The sequence below is a fragment of the Stigmatopora argus genome, chromosome 15 (assembly GCF_051989625.1).
Source record: "Stigmatopora argus isolate UIUO_Sarg chromosome 15, RoL_Sarg_1.0, whole genome shotgun sequence".
In the NCBI taxonomy this organism is placed as follows: domain Eukaryota; kingdom Metazoa; phylum Chordata; class Actinopteri; order Syngnathiformes; family Syngnathidae; genus Stigmatopora; species Stigmatopora argus.
The window spans coordinates 2,217,259-2,243,800 of record NC_135401.1 but is presented as its reverse complement, the minus strand read 5'-3'; the positions used below and the strand labels follow the sequence as shown (position 1 = coordinate 2,243,800).

Sequence of the window (26,542 nt, the reverse complement as noted above, 5' to 3'; positions counted from 1 at the left end):
CGCATGCGGCTCGAGAGCCGCGTGTTTACCACCCCTGAACTAGGAGATACGTGGATGTAGGAAGTGGGAGGGGACATAAGTGGACTGCTATGGCGGGGTTGGGTGGAAAATTTTTAATCGCTCTGGTGACCCCTGGTGGCAAAAACTAGTACCAGTTAGATTTTTTTTAATTTTTATTTCAGGATTATTCACCCTCAAATTGGATGACTGTCTACTGTCTTCTACCTTTTTTTTGCGTCAATGTTTAATTCTTTTTTGTGTTTGATGTTTTGAGGTTTCAGATGGAGCTGTCCTGCGGCGGCAGTACCAAACCGCCGTCGGACGTGGCCTTCCACTTCAGCCCTTGTTTTGTGGGATCCCCTGGCGTTCAGTGCAACTCCATGCTGCAGGAAACGTGGGACCGAGAGGAATCGCTGCAGGAGTTGCCCTACAAACGCGGGGCCCCGTTCGAGACCGTCATTCTGGTCAAAGAGGACGCCTTCAAGGTAAGAAATGCGTCCAAAAAAATTGAGCGGAAGCTTTAAATTGGAATAAGACACTTGACGTGTTCTCCATTTTTTTCGTATTTTCTCGCATATAGGCCGTATTTGTCGCTCAAAAAAATTAGGACTGAATCCAGGGTACGGCTTATATGCGCACAAATTAGACTTAGATGAAAACATCTTTGTTGATTGTTAATATTGTCATGTTTTAAGCATGATACATGAATATAGCGCGTCAGCAAGCAATGTCATGCAGAATCTTGAATTTAGCGCATACTGATTGGGCACATCGTCCATTTTGGAGAAAATTTTGATTTTTAAGTGCGCCCTATGCGGGTTAAAATGTGCCAAGTTGCGTTTGAACGTTTTTTTTTTTTTTAATCGCTTAATAAGGGGAATTGTAATTGGTCGAGTATACTTAACATTAAACACCTCCAAGCTAATTTTTTTAAAATAATTAGTTGTTTAGCATAAAATAATGCGAAACAAGTTGTGTCAAAAGCTGAACGACAGCTTCTGCAAAAATGAATGAAACTCACAATTCGTATCTCAAAGCGTAGTTTAATTCTCCTTTAATGGTTTTAATTGTATTTTATTTTTTGTATTTTGAGCAGAATACTGTAAGTGTGTAATGGCTCGCTTGAACAGGTGTACTTGATACCGCTGTTATATATGAATCATTGAAAGATGATGGATTTTATTACCCATAATTGACCTGGATACCTGTGAATTGTTGAATGCGGCCCATACGATCATTTATTTCAAAATAGAGAAATGATAAACAGATAAAACGCTAAACAAAATGTATTTTGACGTCTACAAATGAAATTCAAGAGAAAAAAACGTATCTTGCATAAAATGTGAAAAAAACTCACTTGTGCCTGCCATTGCTCGCTCAGGGTGCCACCATTTTACATTTTGCGATGATGTTTCTTAAGAGTTTCCCTTCAAAGTAACACATTTTTACTCCCTATTATAACCATATATATGGAGTTAAAAATTGGGAATCAGGGACGGCTTATACGAGAGAAATTGTAAGACTCAACTATATTAAGGCCATTTTAAGAGTGCGGCTTATACGCAGAGGCGGCTAATATGCGAGAAAATACGGTAGTTTGACTGTCGAGAATTTGCGTCAGGCTAATTTAATTGTTTGAAAATAATTGTACAGTAATCCCTCAAATATCGCACATATTGTAGACCAGACATAGGCACGATAATAAAAATAACACAAAGTAGGATCACCCCTATTATTACTACCATCTTACATCTTTTTGCGCCTATACAGTAATACAAGTGTATTAAATATAGCTGCTATAAGCACATGAAGACTAATGTATTAATATCTAAATATTAAAAGTAGCTCCTTTCCACTTGTTTTTAGGGTTATTAAGTTCCTTTTGTTCTCTTCTTGTGGCTCTGTTTGGTCGACATTAATCATGATATTCAAGGGATTTCTGTATTTTTTTTAACCAACAGGTGGCAGTAAATGGAGCCCACCTTTTGGAGTACAAACACCGAATTCCAGTGAATCGGATCAACACGTTTTCTGTTTCTGGGACGGTCCAAGTGCAAGCGTTGGGCTTCATTGGAAATTCGGTAAGCCAGTATGTCGTTCTCACGGGATTGCAATTTGATTTTATTCTGACTAAAGTTGTTGTTTTTCTGCCCTTTTAGGCAATATACTCAGATTCTGGTGACTTGGTGGGTTTTTAACGATTTATTATTTTGCTAAATATGTTCGCAGTGCTTAACTAATGTCAGAATTGTAAAAAGTGTATCGTATTTTTCGAACTATAAGCTAAAGAGTTCACAATGACGAGGAAGGAAAAAAAGGAGCCACACTGGTTTTTAAGTTGCAGAGGAATTCTTTTTATTTGATCAGAACCCAAGAACAAAAATACGTTACAGTAACAATAGTAAAATGGAGAATAAAAAAAGTGACTTTTAGTCCGGAAAATATGGTACTTGATATAAAAAGGGTTGCATTAATTTGAAACAATGAAAAAATACTCATCCCGAAAAGTGCAACAGTACACTTAATACAAATTTTGACATTTAAATGTAAATTATTGTCAGGAAAAGCATTGTTTAGATACGCTTAATCAACCAAAAAAAACGTTATAAACAGTATTATTCATTCATTCATCTCTTTCTTCCAAATGATAGGCACAAAGTGTTCACAATAACTTTTATTTTTCCAGGGATCATCACATGACTTTGGTCCACGTACAGCAGTAGTAGTTGTAGTTGTAGTGTATCGACTGGTAGACTTTTTAACATGTAGTTTTCCAAATGAGCAACATGGTCTGGTTATGAAATTGGTGATTTTTACAGCCACGCCGTGTCGGACAGAATGACTGATAAAGTGCTCTGTTTTTGCCCTTAGATTCTCCCGTATAAAGGCAGTTTACTGAAAGGTTTGAGCCCTGGACAACACCTGGCCATCAAAGGACTGATCAGCATGTATCCTCACAGGTTAGTAAGTGCATGTTGATGTCACAATTCCATAACTGGAAATGTGAAATTAGATACATACATACATGTATGTATGTATGTATGTATGTATACATACATGTATGTATGTATACATACATGTATGTATGTATGTATACATACATACATACATACATGTATGTATGTATACATACATACATATATGTATGTATACATACATACATGTATGTATGTATACATACATACATGTATGTATGTATGTATACATATGTATGTATACATACATACATACATGTATGTATACATACATACATGTATGTATGTATGTATACATACATACATACATGTATGTATACATACATGTATGTATGTATACATACATACATACATGTATGTATGTATACATACATGTATGTATGTATACATACATACATACATGTATGTATGTATGTATGTATGTATACATACATACATACATGTATGTATGTATGTATACATACATACATGTATGTATGTATACATACATACATGTATGTATGTATACATACATACATGTATGTATACATACATACATGTATGTATGTATACATACATACATGTATGTATGTGTGTATGTATGTATGTATACATACATACATGTATGTATACATACATGTATGTATACATGTATGTATGTATACATACATACATGTATGTATACATACATGTATGTATGTATGTATACATACATGTATGTATGTATACATACATGTATGTATGTATGTATACATACATACATGTATGTATACATGTATGTATGTATGTATACATACATACATGTATGTATGTATACATACATACATGTATGTATGTATGTATACATACATACATGTATGTATACATACATACATGTATGTATGTATGTATACATACATACATGTATGTATGTATACATACATGTATGTATGTATACATACATACATGTATGTATACATGTACGTATGTATACATGTACGTATGTATACATACATGTATGTATGTATGTATACATACATGTATGTATGTATGTATACATACATGTATGTATGTATACATACATGTATGTATGTATACATACATGTATGTATGTATACATGTACGTATGTATGTATACATACATACATGTATGTATACATACATACATGTATGTATACATACATACATGTATGTATACATACATACATGTATGTATACATACATACATGTATGTATACATACATACATGTATGTATACATACATACATGTATGTATACATACATACATGTATGTATACATACATACATGTATGTATGTATACATACATGTATGTATACATACATACATGTATGTATGTATACATACATGTATGTATACATACATACATGTATGTATGTATACATACATGTATGTATGTATACATACATACATGTATGTATGTATGTATACATACATACATACATGTATGTATACATACATACATGTATGTATGTATGTATACATACATACATGTATGTATGTATACATACATACATACATGTATGTATGTATACATACATACATACATGTATGTATGTATACATACATGTATGTATGTATACATACATACATGTATGTATGTATACATACATACATGTATGTATACATACATACATACATGTATGTATGTATGTATACATACATACATGTATGTATGTATGTATACATACATACATGTATGTATACATACATGCATGTATGTATGTATACATACATACATACATACATGTATGTATACATACATACATACATGTATGTATGTATGTATACATACATACATGTATGTATGTATACATACATACATGTATGTAAGTATACATACATACATGTATGTATACATACATGTATGTATGTATACATACATGTATGTATGTATACATACATGTATGTATGTATGTATACATACATACATACATACATACATACATACATACATGTATGTATACATACATACATGTATGTATACATACATACATGTATGTATACATACATACATGTATGTATACATACATGTATGTATGTATACATACATACATACATGTATGTATACATACATGTATGTATACATACATGTATGTATACATACATGTATGTATACATACATGTATGTATGTATACATACATGTATGTATGTATACATACATACATGTATGTATACATACATACATGTATGTATACATACATACATGTATGTATACATACATACATGTATGTATACATACATACATGTATGTATACATACATACATGTATGTATACATACATACATGTATGTATACATACATACATGTATGTATACATACATACATGTATGTATACATACATACATGTATGTATACATACATACATGTATGTATACATACATACATGTATGTATACATACATACATGTATGTATACATACATACATGTATGTATGCATACATACATGTATGTATGCATACATACATGTATGTATGTATACATACATGTATGTATGTATACATACATATATGTATACATACATACATACATGTATGTATACATACATACATGTATGTATACATACATACATGTATGTATACATACATACATGTATGTATACATACATGTATGTATGTATACATACATACATGTATGTATGTATACATACATACATGTATGTATGTATACATACATGTATGTATGTATACATACATGTATGTATGTATGTATACATACATGTATGTATGTATGTATACATACATGTATGTATGTATGTATACATACATGTATGTATGTATACATACATGTATGTATGTATACATACATGTATGTATGTATACATACATACATACATGTATGTATGTATGTATACATACATGTATGTATGTATACATACATGTATGTATGTATACATACATGTATGTATACATACATACATGTATGTATACATACATACATGTATGTATGTATACATACATACATACATGTATGTATGTATACATACATGTATGTATACATACATACATGTATGTATGTATGTATACATACATACATGTATGTATGTATGTATGTATACATACATACATGTATGTATGTATACATACATACATGTATGTATGTATACATACATACATGTATGTATGTATACATACATACATGTATGTATGTATGTATGTATACATACATACATGTATGTATGTATGTATGTATACATACATACATGTATGTATGTATGTATGTATACATACATACATGTATGTATGTATGTATACATACATACATGTATGTATGTATGTATACATACATACATGTATGTATGTATACATACATACATGTATGTAAGTATACATACATACATGTATGTATGTATACATACATGTATGTATGTATGTATACATACATACATGTATGTATGTATACATACATACATGTATGTAAGTATACATACATACATGTATGTATGTATACATACATGTATGTATGTATACATACATACATGTATGTAAGTATACATACATACATGTATGTATACATACATGTATGTATGTATACATACATGTATGTATGTATGTATACATACATGTATGTATGTATGTATACATACATACATACATACATGTATGTATACATACATACATACATACATGTATGTATACATACATACATGTATGTATACATACATACATACATGTATGTATGTATACATACATACATACATGTATGTATGTATACATACATACATGTATGTATACATACATACATACATGTATGTATGTATACATACATACATGTATGTATACATACATACATGTATGTATACATACATACATGTATGTATACATACATACATGTATGTATACATACATACATGTATGTATACATACATACATGTATGTATACATACATACATGTATGTATACATACATACATGTATGTATACATACATACATGTATGTATACATACATACATGTATGTATACATACATACATGTATGTATACATACATACATGTATGTATACATACATGTATGTATGTATATATAGTTTATACTTACACTGTTTGCCAAGTGTGGCCCTGTCTTTCCTGTTGAAATGTTGATTTTGATAAAGGCTTACCTACATAAATGTGACTTGATTTGAGCTGGCCAGTTGAGTAAAAATTCTCTTGTAAACATGTTGCAGTATTACGGTGAACCTCTGCAACAGCAAGACCAAGAGCATCGCTCTTCACCTGAACCCCCGCATGAAATCCAGCACTTTTATACGCAACTCGTACCTAAATGAGTCCTGGGGTCAAGAGGAGCGGGACTTACCCTTTTACCCTTTTTCTCCTGGAGAGTATTTTGAGGTAAGTTCTCTTGAGTTTTTTTTGGATTAACAAAGAGCTTGTAGTGAAGAAGTCCGTCCTTTGTTTCCCCGCCAGATTCTCCTCCTCTGCCAGGCACATCAGTTCAAGCTGGCGGTGAATGGCATGCACTTGTTCGAGTTCAAACATCGGCTTCAGGACCTGAGCGCCATTGACCGGCTGGAGATCATGGGAGACCTGGAGCTCATGGACGTCAAGCTGTGGTGATGGGGACGGGACGGCTGCTTTTTCTTGGATTTGGCCCGGCAAAACTTTTCATTCTAGCCTCTGTGCTAACGTGACTCCGTTGGTGTTGCTTAGCTTCTTTTCACCGGAACATGACAAAAAGGATTAAAAGAGTCGTGCATGGCGCATCTTTGCTTTTTGTCATACTTTCTATATATAGTCTTAGTTTTACTCGCCGATTGAGTATAACATTGAAAAGACTGACAGCTCCGGGGTCCTGGGTTCAAATCCTGGTCAGTCCACCTGTGTGGAGTTTGCATGTTCTCCACAGGCCGGCGAGAGTTTTCACCGGGTACTCCGGTTTTCCTCCCACGTTCCAAAAACATGATTGAAGACGCTAAATTGCCAAACCTAGCTACGATCGGTCGTCCTTGGTCTCCTTGTGCCCTGGGATCGGCCGGCCACCGATTCAGGGTGTCCCCCGAAGTCAGCTGGGTTAGGCTCCAGCACCCACAGCGACCCTGGTGAGGATAAAGCGGTATCAGTAAATGAATGAATGTCCAATGGAGACCATATCTGCATTTTGTAACGGTGTAGAATCATTCGACTAACGGGATTGTCCTTAATGCTACCATGAATGAACACTGTATTTTTCAATAAATGTCATTTGAGCGGAATACGGATTCAATCTGGTTTCAATTTTTACACTTAGTTACATTGTACTTCACTTGTATGGCCACAGGGTGACAGACGAGAACTGTTAACCAATCAAAGATAGCTTGGCGCTAAGAAAAGTACATTTCGCTGTTTGATAAAAAGTACTTGATTTATTTATATCCACAGGAAATATATATTTTTTATACCCTTGGTACAATACAACTGTCCTATTTTCCCCCACACATTAAAAATTTGGATGATATGCAGTTGGGTTACATCAACCGTTGCAACTGCTGAGATTGTACATAGAAAAAAAAAAGCAACAAAAAAAATAAAAACACTTTCCAATCAGCAGCAGGCAAACGGGTGAACATTTGAGGCAAAAAAACCCGATACTTTTGACCAAAAATATGTCAATTACCGTTAAAAATTGATTTTTCTTTTGCTTGCGATGTCAATAAACACCTTTTTGAAAAAAGCCTCCCTTTGAGCGCGATGGAGAGGAAAAAAAATGTACCCACCGAGTTCCAAAGGAGAAGAAGCAGGCTTTGGCAAGATGTCCGTTCTGGCTTGAGTTCTGTCCACGTCCCTTTTTCAGAGCTCCTTTTCTCAGAAAGCGGGCGGGCCCTTCTCGGGTCCCAAGTTCGCTTCAGACGGAGCTGAGTTTCACCAGTCCCCTGACAGAATCCTCGTGTAGCGAGTCCTGGCTGGCCGGGTTGTAGAACCCGGCCTGCGCCGCGTGGCCGTGGCCGTGACCATGACCTACGGGGCTGCTGCAAGGGAGCATACCTGGGGGCGAGGGCAGATCCTCCGGGGCCAGAAAGTGGTGGCGACCGTAATTGTGCGGGTGAATGGGCGGTGGCGGCGGCACGTCGCCCGACGTGGGATGCCCCAGGGGGAGCGAAGAGCAAGGGCGTCCCCCCGGCAGGGGGCCGCCATTTTCCGGAGACGACGTCACGATGACGGGCTCGCCGCCCTGCTGTCCGAGGAGAGGAGAGGCGGCGGCCTGTAAAACGAATTTGGTGCTCTGAATGCACTGGTCTTGGTCACACTGAAAGCGGGTGGAAATCGGTCGTGGCGGGAGAAACCAAGGACAGGAGCCAGAGGAAAGAAAAAAGAACAAGGTTGTCAGAGATAGAGTGAGATGACGGGACGGTGAGAAAAAAGTGGCAAAGTCGGACATTCTTTGACCGCCCGTTGTACAGCCCGACAGTGCAAATTGAGGAAAAACAGTAGTGGCTAAGTTTACCAGACTAGGGAACATTTGCTGGGAATTTTTCCGGTGAATTGTGATGTAGAGGTTGGGTGAAATGACCAGTTGGAAACTTTGCAGGGATTATAAGGAGGAATTTAATGCTGAAATTTGATTTAAAGATTTTTTTTGTCAGAAGTTTATTTCCATTAAAAATAGGTAACTCTTAACTTTACCAGGAAATTTGGTTTGCAATGTAAAACGAAATAAATATTGTCCCACCTCTAAAAAAAAAATCTAGTTTCCACTTCAAATCAAGCTGAATTTGAAAAATCTTCAAATAAATTTAAAACTCCTATTCAGACCCAACCTGTAAACTGGCCCCCCCTAAATTTGCACGGAAAGTTTCCAAGCAAAGAATTCCCATAATTGTCCGAGCAAATTGGGAACCGCGAAATCAATCCCCAGATAGAAGAGTTGTCAGACCTCATCAAAAACATAGAAAAAAAAATACGTTTTGGGATCTCACCTGTCGTTCTCAGTGACCTATAAAAGGAAGTGGAAGATGTTTAACTGGAAAAATGTGTTCGTAAATATTTAACCTACACTTTTCCCCACCATTTCTTTGTCATTTATGGCTTTTCACACACTGGCAGCTTCAATTTCAAAATGATTCATTGACAGTTGCGTTGTCAGAAATGGTGATAGATCACTCATTTTCATACAAATGGTACATATTGTCAAAGTGGCGTGGCGGCCCGAGAAAGTAAATCATGAGTGCCGACTTTCTGTTTTAAGATCAAATTCAAATTAAGAGAAAAATAAGGAATGCTAAACGGGTAACTATTCTCACACAATTGTAATCGATACGTCTGTTCAATTCACTTACCATGTGGCTCTGTTGAGATTGCGTGGAGCCGTAGAGCGTAATTCCGTTGGTTGGCGGTACCAGCTGCGGCGCGTGGAGATGGACAAAGCCGCGTCTGTCGATGAGACTGCGTGGAGAGCGGACAAAAGTATCAATGATGACCCTTCGCTAAAGTACACATGTAGTAGTTGAAAATGGATGAGTGTTGCATGAAAAAAAAAAAAATATATATACATTTTGTACCTACTGTATTCTCTCACGTATAAGCCGCGTGTGCGTATAAGCCGTACCCTTAAAATTGCCTCAGAATCAATCATTGAATTTTAGAATTTCTGTCATATATATATATATATTCAACTCCATATTCATGGATTTAATAGGGAGTACAATAAAACAAAAACGGGAGCTTTATTGTTAGTCCTGCCGTTGAATATGCTGTTGTTGGGGTTATTCTGGGATATTATTATATGTGTGTGCATTAATCATTATATGTATGTGTGGAATATTAATCATTATAAGCAGACGAAAACTCAGTATAACGGTTACCAAGGACACTTCCCCCATGCAGATGGCCCAGAGGACATTGAATTGTTTTGAGGACTATTGACCTGACAGATCAACCGGTCCCGGGCCGAGGACTGTTGATCCGAGTTCGCAATGAAGATCTGTGAAGGACTCTTAAATTGCTTTGACTTGGATTCCGGAGCAGATGGCGATAATCGAATCAACTTCCGAAAATACTCGCTTACTTGTGCAAATTCTTACGCAGTTGTTTTTGGTTTCCGACCTGATATGCAATTGTTGTTGCAGTTGTTTTTTTGACCTTAATTGTGTTATTCGGTTAGCTTATGCAATTGTTTGAATAAGAGAACCTTAAGTGTTTTGATTATGTGCGACTAAATGGACAGAGCCGGATGCCTTTCTTCAGAATGCTCCGTGGCGAGGACGAGCCAGGATCGATTCTCACTTGCAAGTTATCGCTGGATATGTCTCCCATGTCTTTCCCTTTATTAAAGTATACCTATTAATAAACCTATCAGCTGTCATTTCATTTCAAAAGGTATCATAATAATAAACAAGATTATTATCATTTGCACTTATTTGACTGTACTATTTTGATATTTTGTTTAAATTGAATGAATTGTATTATTATTCACGAATTTCATTCACATTCATTTGAGTTTTTATCAAAAAAATTTCCCTTTAGCTTTTTAAATTTCAATGGATTTGGGTTTGTGATCTGTTCATAAAAATTATGACGTTGGGTCCCAAGGTCAATCAAGTTTAGGAACAACTGTCTAAAATAAGAGCTCCAATAGTTACATTTAGTTTGAAAAGCTCATATTTAATAACCAATGTTCTTAAAGGTGAATGAGCTTCATATTATTGTCCATATTCTAGAAGGCATCCTTTTAGTCTTGCATCAAAGACGTCATACCTCGGCGGCAGAGGTCCACAAAGCGCCGCGCAGCAATTGGTGACGATATTGCCATGGCTGTAAGGATTATAATTGTCCTTCCCTCTTTTAGAAGACCACGATCCTTTGATCTGGGGAAGAAATCCGTCACAGATTGAGATGCCTCAAAGTCTATGATATTCCGTACTTACGTCTTCGTTGGTGGTCTGGTTGGAGCTGATGAGGTACGTATGGAAGCCGGAGAGGCCAACGATGGACCACACCGAGAAGAAACAGACCACCACTTCCAACACGGTGCCACCATGCAGTCAAGGAAAAACTTTCTTGGAAAAGAAAATGAATGAATAACTGACGTACACAAAGAAACGCAGAACAAGAGCGCAAAGCATGGACGCAATAGCGAGCTAACATATTGACCTGTAGCCTGGGGACGCTTCCTATCGGTCTTTGTGATCACTTCTCTTTACCATGAATGCAGAACGCATCAACATCTGAAAGTATCAACGCCGTAAAAACCTTCGCTTTAGGAAATTGACCTACAACATCTTACTAATGTCCTATTTTGTACTTGCATTCAAACTCCATCACTTTTTGTACCGACTGTATTTTCTCGCGTATTAGCCGCCTCCGCGTATAAGCCGTACCCTTAAAATTGCCTCAAAATCAATCATTGAATTTTACTATTTCTGTCGTATGTATATATATATTTTCAACTCCATATTCATAGTTTTAATAGGGAGTACAAATAGGATGTTGCCTGCATGTAGACAAATTCAAAAAGGAAGTCATGTGAGCAGTACAACCAGGAAGTGTGTCTGTAGCGGTCTAGGTAAGATAGCGGCGCCCTGAGCGAGCAATGGGAGCCACAAATTTTCCCGTTTTATGCAAGATAGGTTTTTTTTCTCTTGAATTTCATCTATAGACGTCAAAATAAATTTTGTTTAGTGTTTTATCTATTTGATCTTTGCTGTATTTTGAAATGACCGTATTGGCCGCATTGTCTTGCGTTATTTCGTCTTCGTCACCTTACAGTTTCCTGCACGTCAAGTCTAATTTGTGCGCATATAAGCCGTACCCTTGATTCAGTCATCATTTTTTTTGGTTACAAATACGGCTTATACGTGAGAAAATACGGAATATATTTTTGGGTCATTCCAATAACTGACAAAGAGGAGCAGCTGGAATAATGTTGTTGACGACTTATTGATAATTTATTTATTAATTATCATTAATTTATATTCATTATTCATTGATTATTTGTCATGATTATTTATTCGCTCTCTCTCTCTCTTTCTCCCCCGCTTCCTTTGGCCTGAAGCCATCCAAAAGCCTGCTGTCATTTTCTAAAAGACATAACATTACTCATCTTGTAGAGAGGCCTGTCGTGATAATATTAACTCCAACACCCATTTCATTCAAGTACTCGCTGGACAGGCCTATTTCAGCCCAGCTTGTCGATCATTTCACTGCCAGACAAAGTGTTATGGCAGCCCGCCATTTGGAAGGAAAGAGTACTCTCGATTTTATAGCGCTTGGTGAGAGGGCTCGTCTACAAGTTTTGCTGTTTTGGCATGACTAAAACGCGTATTTATTGTCGCTATGCATAGAACGGGATGAAAGTTGAAAAGGGGGGACAGACAATCAAATAAAAACAGCTCATTAAGAGAGGATTTTTTTTTCCTTCATGGCAAACCTCAAAATGCCTCAAAGGATATCTCGCCGGACTGTCTTTCAGAGCATTGAGGAACCCCGTTCGATGGGAACCTGCAGAAAGAGTGAGAAAAGAAGAGACATCTTTAAATGAGAATTGTGTTCAACTGGGTATATTCAATCAAAAGACATTTTAAAGATCGAAAAAAATGGAGATAATTTTTTTTATCTATAATCCTTAAAAAATGGGATTGACGGGTGTGTGTGTATGTTAAGATTCTCTCGCTACGCTTGTCCAAACCGTGCAACGTAGAGAGTTGAATTTTTTTATGGTGGCCAGAAACGGCTGTCGGATCCTAATAGACTTATTTGTTAAACAGACCTTTTTCAAAAAAAAAAATTAAATAGTGGAACAATTGTCCTTTGGTTCTAAACAAGCAGATTGGACCGGCGAAACCGGGCCCCCCTTCTTGCAACTACTAAAGAAGAGGTTTATTTGTAAGCCATCGTTACTGTTATACTTTCCCTGCATTGTTCAATGAGTTTTTCCTATTGATTATGAACGTTCTACATTTGCAGCTTTGGCTCTACTCTTTCAAACAATGATCATTAGAAATCTCGTCTGCTAATTTCATGCTAATATTCACTCAGAAAATGAATAAAAAGTAAAGATACTCTCTAGTTTATTACAATTTCATTGCGAATTCTTGTGAGCCGCCGAATGGATTCACTAGAGTTATTGTCTCCTGCAAATCATGGCGGAGAGCCCGCTACAAATTTATCATGTAAGCAGTACTGCGTATGCATTGATGTTTTTTACTCACGTAAAATGATGTGTGTGATGACAAAGGCAAAGATGAATATGGTGAGGAAGGACAGCGAAAGGATGAACATGTAGAAGAAACGGTAGTTCCTCCTTCCTACGCAGTTCCCCACCCAAGGACAGTGGTGGTCAAAACGTTCTGTGTGGATAACAAAGGAGAAAAATTGCTGCAAAAATTGCTCACTTCGGTGAACTTAATTCTAGCAAGTAGGATCTGGCGAAAATAAAATAAAAATATCAGTGTGTATTCATGTAATAAATTGCAATAATATATCGACATAGTGAATTTAAACATTTCTTGCTTCATTTTTTTTAATATCAGCCTTCCAAGTCAAAATTGATTGGATGTCTATTACCACCAATGTCAGTTGATATGTAAAAATATATATTTTAAAAATTAGTTTTTGTTTAAACACATGATCCGATCTGGGACATTTCTAGTGCAGGCGTACTTGAAATACTGTACATGAGGCACTTTAAATTATGCATGGCTTCATTTAAGAACACTGGTTTTCTTGCTTGAACGTAATAGCCCAGATACTTCAGAGCATCTAACCACCCAGTGGGAGTCCACATCTGTGCGAGATTTGGGGCAAAGTGAAGTGTCCCCCTGGGTCTAGGCAAAATAGACACGTGTGAAAAATAGAGGCGTTACATAAGCTAATTCATACGGGAAAAAAAAATAACATATAGCAAGAGTGCCAGAGTGCTTGTCACCAAACTACCGGCCTTTGATATCTGATTTATTTATTAAAGACGACAGCTGGGAAGCTTTTTAACTGTTATCCACTGATTTGGTATCTAGGAACAACTGGAAATGTATCCAATGGGTCGTCAACTGAGGCAGTTAATTTCTGAAATATTACAATATGGTTATTGGCTAATAAAGTGAATCCAAATAACAATAAAGCAATATCACAAGAGAGTGATGTAGTATTCAATAACCTATTTGAAAACTGAGAACTACTTATAGATTACATTTTTTGGGGCTACTTCGGTTTCAACTCGAGTACATGTTCTACATTTTAAATTGTAAAAAAAAATGGATTAGACGATAGGACATCTTAGGAGGATCTAGGCAAGGAAGATGATCTTTAAAACCTCCAGACTACTGAGGGACTGTACGGTAACCTCAGTCTCAGTCTGCAGAAGGTCACCACCTTGTGGACTTCTTGTGTGTGGCTCCAGTTTTTTTTTAACTAGTTCTACAATGTCTTCTGTGTCTGTGCTTATTACTGCAACCAAGAAATTTCCCAAATACGGGATGAAATAAAGTTCTAATCTAATCTATAAAAATTGGAACTATGATATAAGACCCCGGGTTTCACTTACCCACACAATTGTCGCAGAGGCTGCAGTGAGAGGCACGTGGCGGTCTGAAGATTTTGCAAGTGAAACAGTACTTCAGCTTGACAGTTTGGCCATTGATGACCACCTCCTTGGTCCTGGGGGGCGGTCTGTAACCTGTACTGCCATTTGCCACATCTAAGCAAGATAAGAAAGACAATAAGTGAGAACTTTACTTATGGTTAACTTTATTAAAAGCAGCTGACATTGACTCCCACAATGCATTGCATTACATAAGCAGAGCTGCCAACAACTCCGGAATTTCCGGTATTTCAGGAGTTTACCCGGAAATGCAAGGCAAACTCTGGAAATCCCCAAAAATTGTCACTTTTTTGGAGCAAACATTTCGGAAAAGTACCAAATCTACAATTTAAATGCCTTGAAATTCAAAACATCTTGATTCAACTGGAAGAATTCGGTAACTCGGGTGCATTATGAATCATCCAAGTTAAAAATTCTGGAGCATGCTTCGTTTTGTGCGACTTCAGCGCATATCGATTTTGCGTGAATCGCATTCACTGCGGATAAACTCCGGAAATGGGGTCGACGGAGGTTGGCAACTCTGCATAAGATGTCTTAGACTTTGTCCACAAGCTGAGATTTCAGTAACTGCTGCGTCTAAGACAAGGCTCGGGAACCTTTTGGACCAAGAGAGACATAAACAATTCATATTTTTAACTGTAACTCCTTGAGAGCCATACCCAGAATTTAATTAGTATATACAAACCAATATGACTTTCATGGACACACCTTGAGTTCATATAAACCTGTCTATCAAGATTAACAACATTTGGTTAAAGGCGCCTGTAAACTAATTATGAGTAAAGCTAAGAGGTGTTCCAGTTTGATAATAAAATTAGATAAGTGTTTGATCCTGGGGAATAAAAAGGGGATCAGATTATGCGGCTAAAATCTTTGACTCCAGTGCAGGTCAGATTTAATATTCGGAACCCAAAAGATTACAGCAAAAGAGTCATTAGGGCTTTAATAGTTTTCATTAGGGATTGAAACAGGACAGATTTTACTGCACTGTGTTTTTATTGTAATTTTCCACCTTGAACGCTATAAAAAAATAATAATAAAGAAATTATACATTTTTTTATGTATTCATTTCATCGTCTTACTCACTATTATTTGGGTGTTCTCCTTTAGTTTTGACCTGTAAATTCCATTTTCACCAAGAGTAGTTAACTGCTCAAATAAATTCAATGTTTATAATTCATTTTAATAGGGAAAAAAAAGAAGGAAAACAGACATTTCCATTTAGAAAAAGCACATGATCTTTTGAGACGCTCAAATAAATGAAAAACAAATACAGCCAAATTTAAAACATGAATTTAAGGGTGTGGACTAAGCAATGAATATGGACTTGTTGAAACATGCATGTACTTTCTTTGAAAGATTGGGCGCATACCACCCAGAATATTTGCGAACATGGAAATATCGGATGAAATTTGAAGCAAATGCCATAATTCCAGGTGGTGTTTTATTTTTATTTTTTCGTGCAATCGCGCCTCCACTTCAAACAGCCTTGCTGACTGATGCTTAACATCACGGCATCTTTCATGGATTTGACCCTCCTCCTTTCAGTCTTCTAAGCCTTAAGCCATCTCAAATCTATTTCCTCCGCTGGCAGCCTAACATTCGGCGTCAAGCTTGGCTCGTATTCGACGGAAGGAAGAAAGCCCTGGCCATCTTTAACTCTGATTAATACTTCAAAGAGCCTTTTTGAATTTGCCAAGCGGCGGATTTATGCCAGACGGCAAGAAAGAGTTGTTAGATTGAGCAAATTAGAGAAAACAAATTGTGTCCAGTTCAAAAGGAGGGATGGATAAACTGTGATTGCTCATTTGACCTTTTTTTATTGTTTTTAAACAGCATTTAAACAACTAAAAAGGAATTAAAGCTCTAAGTCAGACTATGATCATGTATAACTAAATTTGCCCATTGTAATTAACATGAGCGTTATTTTTTTAGAATCATTATCAGCCAATAACAAAGCCAAGACCATGCTTGTTTTTTAATCAATAATCCCTGCAACATTGCCACTAATTGCTCAGTTAGAGAAAACTTGTGAATCAATTACTGAATATTTCAGCTTTTCCTGATACAACTCTTAAGTTTCAGAATTGACAATGCATGCATCTCTAATTTGAACTGAACAGACCTGATTCTCATAAAAAATATGAATATACCGAAATTTCTCGCATATTAGCCGTCTCCGCGTATAAGCCGCACCCTTAAAATTGCCTTAAAATGGTTGAATTTTATAATTTCTCTCGTATAAGACGCCCCTGATTCACAATATTCACCTCATGGTTTTAATAGGGAGTACAAATGTGTTACTTTGAAGGGAAAATCTTTAAAAAAAAACATTTTATGCAAGATACGTTTTAATTTCTTGAATTTCATTCCCAGACATGAAAATAAATTTTGTTTATCGTTTATCTTTTCTCTATTTTGAAATAAATGACCATATCGGCCGCATTGTCTTGCGTTATGGCGTTTCGTCTTAGTCACGTTGCAGTTTTGTGCATGTCAAGTCTAATTTGTGCGCATATAAGCCGCACCCTGGATTCGGTCCTCATATTTTTTTGCGAGAAATACGGCCTATATGCGAGAAAATACGGTATATATTTTTGGGTCAATCCAATAATTGACCATATAACATATTAAATGGACTGGGCTTCTTAAAAAACAGAACTGGGTCAAAAAAATAAACAATTATTTAGTGAGCGGAGTCTCTGGCGTGCAAATAGATTTAGCTAAATAACTCTAAAATGGAGTCCAATCGTTCTTTGACACCATATGGTGAATTCCAAAATGAGAAAGAAGCGAGGACATGGAGTATTTTCATTGCAAATCAGAATTAGTCTGATTGGTGTTGCGGTTCTGAATGAGGCTGGATGACGGGGATAAGAGCAAACAGATGTGGCCGGGATTTTTGCCATGTAAATCTTCCCGTGTCGAGACTTGCACGAGCAAAGACTGGGCGACGGAGATTGCGGAAAAAACCCATGGAAATTGGATTCCACCATTTCAGCAGTGTTTTTGCAGAATAGATTTAAAATGGACTGTAAAACAAGTGTCATGTTCAACATCTAACAAAAACACAGCAACCAAGAGCTGTCAAACCAGGAACACTGCACATATAATGAAGCACGCTAACAAGATGGCTGCTATTGTTCCGTGTTTGCAGAAAGACAAACAAATGACAGCATTGAAATGAGGGTGAAGTCACGACAAGTAGTTTAACACTGAGGAAATGCCTTTGTGCGACCAACCAGTAAGTTTATAAGCATATTTGGCCTTAAAAAAAGCGAACTACGTCATGACAAAGCAATGACATACCTGTCAACCTCTGCCGATAACTGCCCTTATAAATGATTATGATTCCCCTTACAAACCCCCCAAAAACCTTACAAACACCGTACGAGTCGTACGGTGTTTGTAAGGTTTTTTGGGGGTTTGTAAGGGGAATCATAATCATTTATAAGGGCAGTTATTGGCAGAGGTTGACAGGTATGCAATGATATAAAGCTCAAAATTCACATTATTTTATCATGTGTCCGAATTGGTGAAAATGAATGATGACAATGTTATATAAAATTGTGCTCATTTTCAAAAAGCCTTGTTATCATTTTTTTACTTCAAGTATAATATTGAGATCCTCAGATATTACAATGTTGCTCTTTTTCAGCATATTCTTGCAGCACTGCGTTATGTACTTTTAGCGCCTTTGCTAAAGCTAACGAAGATCTTAGTTTCCTAATTAGATGAATTAAAACCAGTCCAGTTTGTTCAATGATGTCTAGAACTGGCAAACAGAAGTCAAGGACTTAACAACTATATCGCATTATGACTTCAAATCGTTTAACAATCTTTTATTTTTATTTTTTATTACTGCTGTCCGGCAGCCAAAGAATAAGGAATCGATCCCTCCTCTAGCCGCTGACTTTCTAATCGTCTTTAACAAGACATTGAAATTGCTCCCAGTGGTGTATGAATGAAGGAATGTGAGCCTACGCTTTGAACACTCCAATTATGTCGATATAAATGCTACCCCAAGTACTATAAATCCTCCCTATTGGCGTTTGTGAGACCTCATTTCGAACGGAAATCAAGTAAGAAGTCCATTACGTTCGGGTTTGGTCCCGGATTACTTTTCCAAAGAAAAAATTTGTCATAATAGGAAACAAAAAAGTTGGGTATTTGTTGGGTTTTCGTACCTATTTGCCTCTCTAAATCAGCTGCTTCATCTGGACCGGCCCTCGGGAGCACACCCGGGTCGCTGAAACTGGTTCTCAGCAGGGTTCCCAGCACAAAGACAAAAAGCACTCCTCCTACGACCGGAATAATCGGCGTCAACTGCAGAGCCAGGAACGGGCAACTGAAAACCAATGAAACCAAGAAATAAATCAGAAACTGCGCTAACAGTACAGTGGATTATTTGGTACACGGTCGATTGGTCGCCGATCTTTTGGTCGCCGATCTTTTGGTCGCCGGTCTTTTGGTCGCCGGTCTTTTGGTCGCCGGTCTTTTGGTCGCCCGGAAGGTAAGTGATAATTACCATTGAAATCGTTGCTCAAATTCCCTTAATACAAACTGTGAATTACTATTTAGTCATACTTAATGCCCTATTAATTATTAGGCTAAAGAAAAGCTCAAAATTTCCCGGACTTTTATTGTTTTTTTGTTGGAGAACTTGCTAAGACCCTGACGAACGTAGCTTCTTAAAGGGACAGCGCATGTACATACAAACTCTTCTACACTCAAACGTCGGCTCAGTGAAACTGCTCATGGCCATCGTTGGCTTTTATTGATGCGTAGACCGTGTTGTTTTAACTTGTTTTGTCGCCGGTCTTTTGGTCGCCCGTTGTCGCGGTCTGGGAGACCAAAAGACCGGCGACCAATCGACTGCACACCGGATTAGTTGAACTGTACAAAACAAATCCTTACAAATATAGAGTAAAAACTACAGCCAAGCAAACCGTGTGCGTACATATTAAGCAGTTTGCTAGTAAATTCCCAGTAAGAGGATATCATTCCCACACGTCTGATCATAATCCAGGATTAATGAAACAATCTCATGTAATCCAATTAACACTTCAACGGTTATTAGAGTGAGCGTATTGAGGTGTATAAAGGTGGAGGCGTGTTACGGCCTCATGTTAAATATCAATATTTCCGTCGACTGCTAGGCTAATTGGATGCTACATAGTATGTGTAGCTTTTTTGGAGTGTTTTTGCCAATAGAGTTGAATTTAAGTGTAAAAAATGGCTAGAAAATAGTCAACATTGCAAGTTTTTGGAAGAAACTGTTAGCTAGCGTTCATTATTTTTGGATCTCCACCACACTTGGTTATTAATTGAGCGTGTCAGGGCTGATCATTTCGAATTCGATTTTAAATTGATGTGATTCTGGTTTAAAAAAATAATTACAATTATCTTTCATATGGCAAGACTGCAGGTGGGGGTGATGACACTGTTAGATTGACTAATTTGTGCCAACTTGTGATATTCATACAAGCAGGCCTAAACTATTTATAGGCCTGCTTAGTTGGGTTCCATGAAAAGAGAAAGCAGGTGATATAAACATGAACCCAGAAGAATTAAATACACTGCTGGTTCGTGTTAATTAAAATCAAGCATCGTTAGCAGGTTCGGTTTTTTGTTGCGAATTGCTGGGGACGAGCACCCTTTCTCTATGCAAAAGGTCACCCAACAAAATACAAGCTTGAAAATTCCATCTTGTAAGAATGATACTTTGAATAAAAGCAGCAATAGTGAAATATGCTCCATTACTGTACATACTAAAATGATTAGCGATATTAGGTATGCTGCTATATTGATCTGATGAATGACATAACATCACCCAATCAATGAGCAAGATCGAACTCTGCTAGGTTATATGGGTTACGCTCATTTAGTTCACTATGTGGAGTTTGCCCGTTGTTCCTAGGCTTGTGTGGGTTTTCTTTGGGTACTCCGTTTTCCTCCCACATCCCCAAAACATGCATGCTAGGCTAAATGGATGCTAAGTTGTCCCTTGCCATGAGTGTGATTGGTTGTTTGTTTTCCACAGGCTTGCGTGGGTTTTCTCTGGTTACTCCGGTTTCCTCCCACATCCCCAAAACATGCATGCTAGGCTAATTGGATGCTACATAGTCCCTAGCCATGAGTGTGATTGGTTGTTTGTTCTCCCCGGGCTTGCGTGGGTTTTCTCTGAGTACTCCGGTTTCCTCCCACATCCCCAAAACATGCATGCTAGGCTAATTGGATGCTAAGTTGTGACTACCCATGAGTGTGATTAGTTGTTTGTTCTCCCTGGGCTTGCATTCGTTTTTTCCAGGTACTCCGGTTTTCTCCCACATTCCAATAACGTATAATTATACGCTAAATTGTCCTTTGCTATGATTGGTTGTCCGTCTCCAAGGTTTGTATCCATACAAATCTATGAAAAAAATGAACCTTTTCTCAGACGCAGCGAGTCATACATCAGCGAAATATTGAAATACTGTCGAGAGTATTGCTCAAAATGAAATGCTAGCCGTTTTAGCAAAGAAAAGATGTCCTTCTGAAGCACTCTAGTACACACAAATCAATAAATATGTGAAAAAGACAGTCACTCATTCACAGAAGGTTAGAAATACTGAGCCGTATTTGACATTGGACGGACTCAAAAGAGGGACTGATTACTTTTGTCTGAAAATTCGACACTTTCTTACTTAGATTTTATGGGTTTTGTTGCTATGGAGACCATTTATCTGATGTCAGACAGGTTTGAAAGAGAACGTGGTTGCCATGGAAACAGGAACACAAGCGAGCCGTCTCGTGAAAACGACAAAATTTCCCTAAAGGACGTAAAAGGATTCGAAAATAAATGATCGGCGGCAAATTTGGCCTGGCTCAGATACTAAATCAAACAAAAATGGCATTCATAGTATAAATATTCAACATAATCATTCATCGATCTCAATCACTTTAAAGATCTCCCACTCTCAATTATGTTTAAAAACAAAACATAAGCTGTTGACGGTCAGAGTGAAAAAAACACAAGACATATATAATATTTTATATATATATATATATATATATATATATATATATATATATATATATATATATATATATATATATATATATATATATATATATTATTATAGTCCGGAAAATACAGTATATTTTTCCAATACTTTAATGGTGTAGATGATTTTTTATATACATTTCTACTAGCAAACAGAATAAAGCGGATTCCCTATTCAGTCCAATTGCAGAAAACATTTTTAAAAATATAATCATGACAAATGACCTCGTAAACCTATTTAAAAAAAAAAACTCTCGATCTGGCTATCCTAATCCTCGTTGGAACATTTGGTCTTGGGGTTCTATGACGTAACGGACCAAAGAGCAAATTTCTCGCCAAGATAGTGAACGGTAGCCATTATTCAACCAGCCTATGATGGAGAAGGATTGTTATCTAGTGCTGACCAGGTTTCTGATGACGGTGATTAGTCGAAAGGTGAGAAGAACAATGTCCTGTGGTAAACCCGCATGTTCTCAGTACTCGGGACAGCGTCTATCGAAAACACACGTGTCAAACAAGTGGCCTGGGGGCTATATCCGGACTGTAACATCAATTTGTGCGGCCCCTGAAAGAAAATTGTAAGTATCGACTTGATATTTTTTCTCAAAAATAAAATGTACCGTATTTACTCGCATATAAGCCGCATTTGTCGGACAAAAAAAATGACTGAACCCAGGGTACGGCTTATAAGCGCATAAAAAGACGACATGCGGGAAACGGCAAGGTGGCAAAGACGAAAAACAATACCGATACGGTTATTTATTTCAAAATAAAGAAAAGATAAACAGATAAAACGCCCCCCAAAAATTATTTTGACGTCTATGAATGCAATTCATATCGCCATCTTGAAGAAATAATCACCCTCCGCAAAAAAATACCTGTTTGAATGTAAACAAGAGTGCGGATTACCATTTTACTGGACTTTTTTCAGCTTTTAAACTCTATAAAGGTTTTTGTTTTTCAAGAAAAAATACTCAACAAATATTTGAATGATCTCAGAAAGCTAATATTGCTACATTTGGGTGGGAAATGGTCTCTTTAACATCCGAAAATAATGCCAAAGGAAACAGAACCATCCCATATTATACGTAAAATATATTTTTGGGGGAAACATACATCAGGCCCGCCATGAACACGAATGAATGAACCCAGATAGTCCAATAGGTTGGCTAACATAACGCCACTCTGGAGGAAACCATAATATAGCCTGGAACATAGATGAGTTTGACATCCCACATACTTTGGCCACACTGGGACAGCCATAGCGAGGTAGAAAGACCGGCTGAGATGCGGCGCCAAGTCCCTTTAGGGAGAGTAAACTGTAACTAAGCAAATGTGAATGGCCTAAGTCTACTTGTGGCGGGTTAATAATCACCGCGTTTAGTTTTGTACTGATACAAGGAGCAGTGACATGTTAGTATTAGCGTGTACTAACAGATAACGTGCCCTTAGCATATACCGACATTAATATTATACGTGACCCATTCACTTTAATTCCAACATTTACTCGCATATAAGCCGCACCCTTAAAATGGCCTTAAAATGGTTGAATTTTACAATTTCTCGCGTATAAGCCGCCCCGATTAAAATTTTTCACCTCTATATTCATCCTTTTAACCCTAACCCCATTCACTTTAATTCCAACATTTACTCGCATATAAGCCGCACTCTTAAAAATGGCCTTAAAATTGTTGAATTTTACAATTTCTTGCGTAAAAGCCGCCCCGATTAAACATTTTCAGCTTTATATTCATGCTTTTAATAGGGAGTACAAATGTGTTACTTGGCAGGGAAAATCTTAAGAAAAATCATGGTATTTCTGAGATACTGTATGAATCAAAAGCACTATTAGGGTCAACATAAGGAATTAATTCATCCAGTAATGGTTGTTTTCTTACTGCAAAACTGAAAATAACCAACAAATACTAAATGCACTTTGTCGACATCTACCGGTGAAAGAATATAGCAAGTCTTGTGCGCATACAAGCCGTACCCTTGGTTCAGTCATCATTTTTTTAGTTACAAATACAGCTTATACGTGAGAAAATGCGGTAGTTTGTTCAAAAACTGTCAGCCATACCAGGCAGGTTGTCAAAATGGCGGCCGGGGGGGCAGATCCGGCTGGCTACGTCACTTTATGCGGCCTGCAAAAATAAAATGTGTAACGGCTTCAAGTTACATGTACCTGCTAAAATTAAGTTATTTTTGGCCTTTTTGATCAAAAAAAAATGTGCTTTAGTTTTTTTTTTTAGCTTTCTATATGAAAAAAAAATCTAAGAATAAATAAATAAAACAGGATAGTTACCGTTTTCCACTTTTTAATGTAAAAAAAAGGATTTACTGTAGTAGAACTGGTCTGAGTATCGGTAACGGCGCTCGATACATCTAATTTGGGACAATTGGACAGTATCGGATTTTCTACAAAAATAAATAAATAAAAATCGGATCCAATTGGTAGTTAAAAATAGTATAGATATTTTTTCTCTTTTCCTTACGAAAAAGAATAACAGTAGCACAACAAAACGAACCTCACCGAAATACCGTCTTACGAGAAAACAACAATTTGGACGATGAATAATTCAGTCTTGCATCCCACCGATTCCAGAACAATCCTAGTTATTCCACATCACCTGCGTCATTTCAACCCACATAATTGCTGGTCCACTTGGTCAATAAAACAACATTCACGAGAAATTTGGGAAAACGAATACTCACTCAAAAGTGAAGAAAAGTCCACAAGTCAGAAGAATAAGGACCAGCGTGAGGTAGAATACCCCGGTCTGCTTGGCCATCATTATCCTCCCATTGCAGTAAAATTTATTCCGACCAGGAAAGGATTCCCATTTCCTCTTTTGGGGGGTCTTCTTCTTGAAAGGGGTCTCCATCGGAGTGGAGGTGCGAGTGCTTATTTGGCTGTACTCGCACTCTCTCATGGACTCGGACACTCCAAGATGCATGAATCGCCCTTTTGAAAGCCCTTATCGAGCCAATCCCAGTGTAGATGTGCCCCTGTAAAGATAACACACAAGTGGAAGTTAGTTAAGCTAACAAACAAATACCTGTGATTGAAAAAAAGAGGGGAAAATAATGTCACAAAACTCAAACAAGACTAAAAAAGTGAGACAATAAAGCACGCTAAAGACCTGTTTACAACCCAAATTAAACTAAACTTTCCCTTCTTTGCTACAGTAATGTAATTCAATTTGTTAGCAAACTAAGCAACCTGGCTAGCCTCACGTAGCATTTGAAGTGCGGCTAAAGCTAACACGACTCGCAATTTGACAAATAACTTCATTTGCACTTTGAATTACTCGTATACTAGGACGGACATCTTACGTGCGACTATAAAATTCAATAAATTATTTTTTAGGCTTCCCAGCTAAAGCCTTTTTACGCACTCCCCGAAGTGGCTAATGTGTAGTAGACTGTCAACAACGTGCGATAGGCAACGGCACCGTGTCTCCTCTTCCAGGACGTGTTTGTTCCCCCCTTCGAGTACGCGAAACTACGCCGACCGAACTCGCTTCCTTACCGGGGGGGAAAGCCACGCTGGTGGCCGTCGTGTCGAGTCCGACCGGGTCGTTGTCACGTCGTCGCCGTTCCTCCCTTTATTACCAAATAGAGGGCTAAGCGAACATACATCTTTTCACAACTTTAATTTTCCGAACGCGGAGCCGGGCATCGAAGAACTTGGACGGCAAAAGCCAAGAAAAAAACACGACAGACATGGCGAGGAAACGGTTGCTCTCAAGCGAGCTCCGGCATCCCGACTAGCCGCCACCGGCGGGTGCACAAAACGCCAACGTTTCCCCCAACAAGGAGCGTCGGCCATTCGCTACAGATATTCACCATTCCATTGCGTCGCGGATTAAGACACAAGAAGAAGTTGTAAATTCCTCCGAATGAGCGTTCCGTTCACATTGTGTCCCGGTTCACGGGCTGGAGTGCCACCCTCGCTAGCACCATTACCATGGGAGCCGAGCGGAGAGGAGGGGAGACTCCCAGCAAGCTCCTCCCCCAAACCAAGACTGTGTC

The 26,542-nt window shown here is 37.4% G+C and overlaps 2 protein-coding genes across 9 annotated transcripts in view; one reads left to right on the top strand and one right to left on the bottom strand.

The window, feature by feature from the left end:
• Positions 1-8,143, top strand: part of LOC144089621 (galectin-8-like) — a 10,818-nt gene extending 2,675 nt beyond the window's left edge. Inside the window, exons 3-8 of the mRNA XM_077620642.1 lie at positions 275-485; positions 1,962-2,081; positions 2,160-2,186; positions 2,872-2,960; positions 7,118-7,283; positions 7,359-8,143. Coding sequence (XP_077476768.1) covers positions 275-485; positions 1,962-2,081; positions 2,160-2,186; positions 2,872-2,960; positions 7,118-7,283; positions 7,359-7,508 — 763 coding nt within the window. The 3' untranslated portion in view covers positions 7,509-8,143. The remainder of the gene's footprint in view (positions 1-274; positions 486-1,961; positions 2,082-2,159; positions 2,187-2,871; positions 2,961-7,117; positions 7,284-7,358) is intronic.
• zdhhc14 (zDHHC palmitoyltransferase 14) lies at positions 7,843-26,542 on the bottom strand. Of its 8 annotated transcripts, none has more exons than XR_013305118.1 (11): positions 26,040-26,542; positions 25,223-25,516; positions 19,650-19,810; positions 15,406-15,558; positions 14,075-14,212; positions 13,316-13,364; positions 11,792-11,894; positions 11,622-11,731; positions 10,205-10,310; positions 8,645-9,174; positions 7,843-7,987 (listed from the first exon to the last, which is right to left on the bottom strand). XR_013305118.1 is itself a non-coding variant. In XM_077620636.1 (11 exons), the coding sequence occupies exons 3-11, from the start codon at positions 25,462-25,464 to the stop codon at positions 8,773-8,775; spliced, it is 1,464 nt and encodes a 487-aa protein (XP_077476762.1). In that variant the 5' UTR covers positions 25,465-25,516; positions 26,040-26,113; positions 26,357-26,542; the 3' UTR covers positions 8,614-8,772. The 8 variants fall into 8 exon arrangements, 7 of the variants coding, with proteins under 7 accessions (XP_077476762.1, XP_077476760.1, XP_077476765.1 ...); XM_077620636.1 differs by lacking the exon at positions 7,843-7,987 and having other exon boundaries at positions 8,614-9,174; positions 26,040-26,113; positions 26,357-26,542; XM_077620640.1 differs by lacking the exon at positions 7,843-7,987 and adding an exon at positions 9,845-9,861 and having other exon boundaries at positions 8,920-9,174.

What these genes read in the sequence shown, in the direction of transcription:
- zdhhc14 (XM_077620634.1), bottom strand. Translation starts at nt 25,464, where the DNA reads ATGCATCTTGGAGTGTCCGAGTCCATGAGAGAGTGCGAGTACAGCCAA. An exon ending in GGACTTTTCTTCACTTTTGA is followed by an intron (nt 19,811 to 25,222) that starts GTGAGTATTCGT and finishes ATTGGTTTTCAG; the next exon opens with TTGCCCGTTCCTGGCTCTGC. An exon ending in CCTCTGCGACAATTGTGTGG is followed by an intron (nt 14,213 to 15,405) that starts GTAAGTGAAACC and finishes TTATCCACACAG; the next exon opens with AACGTTTTGACCACCACTGT.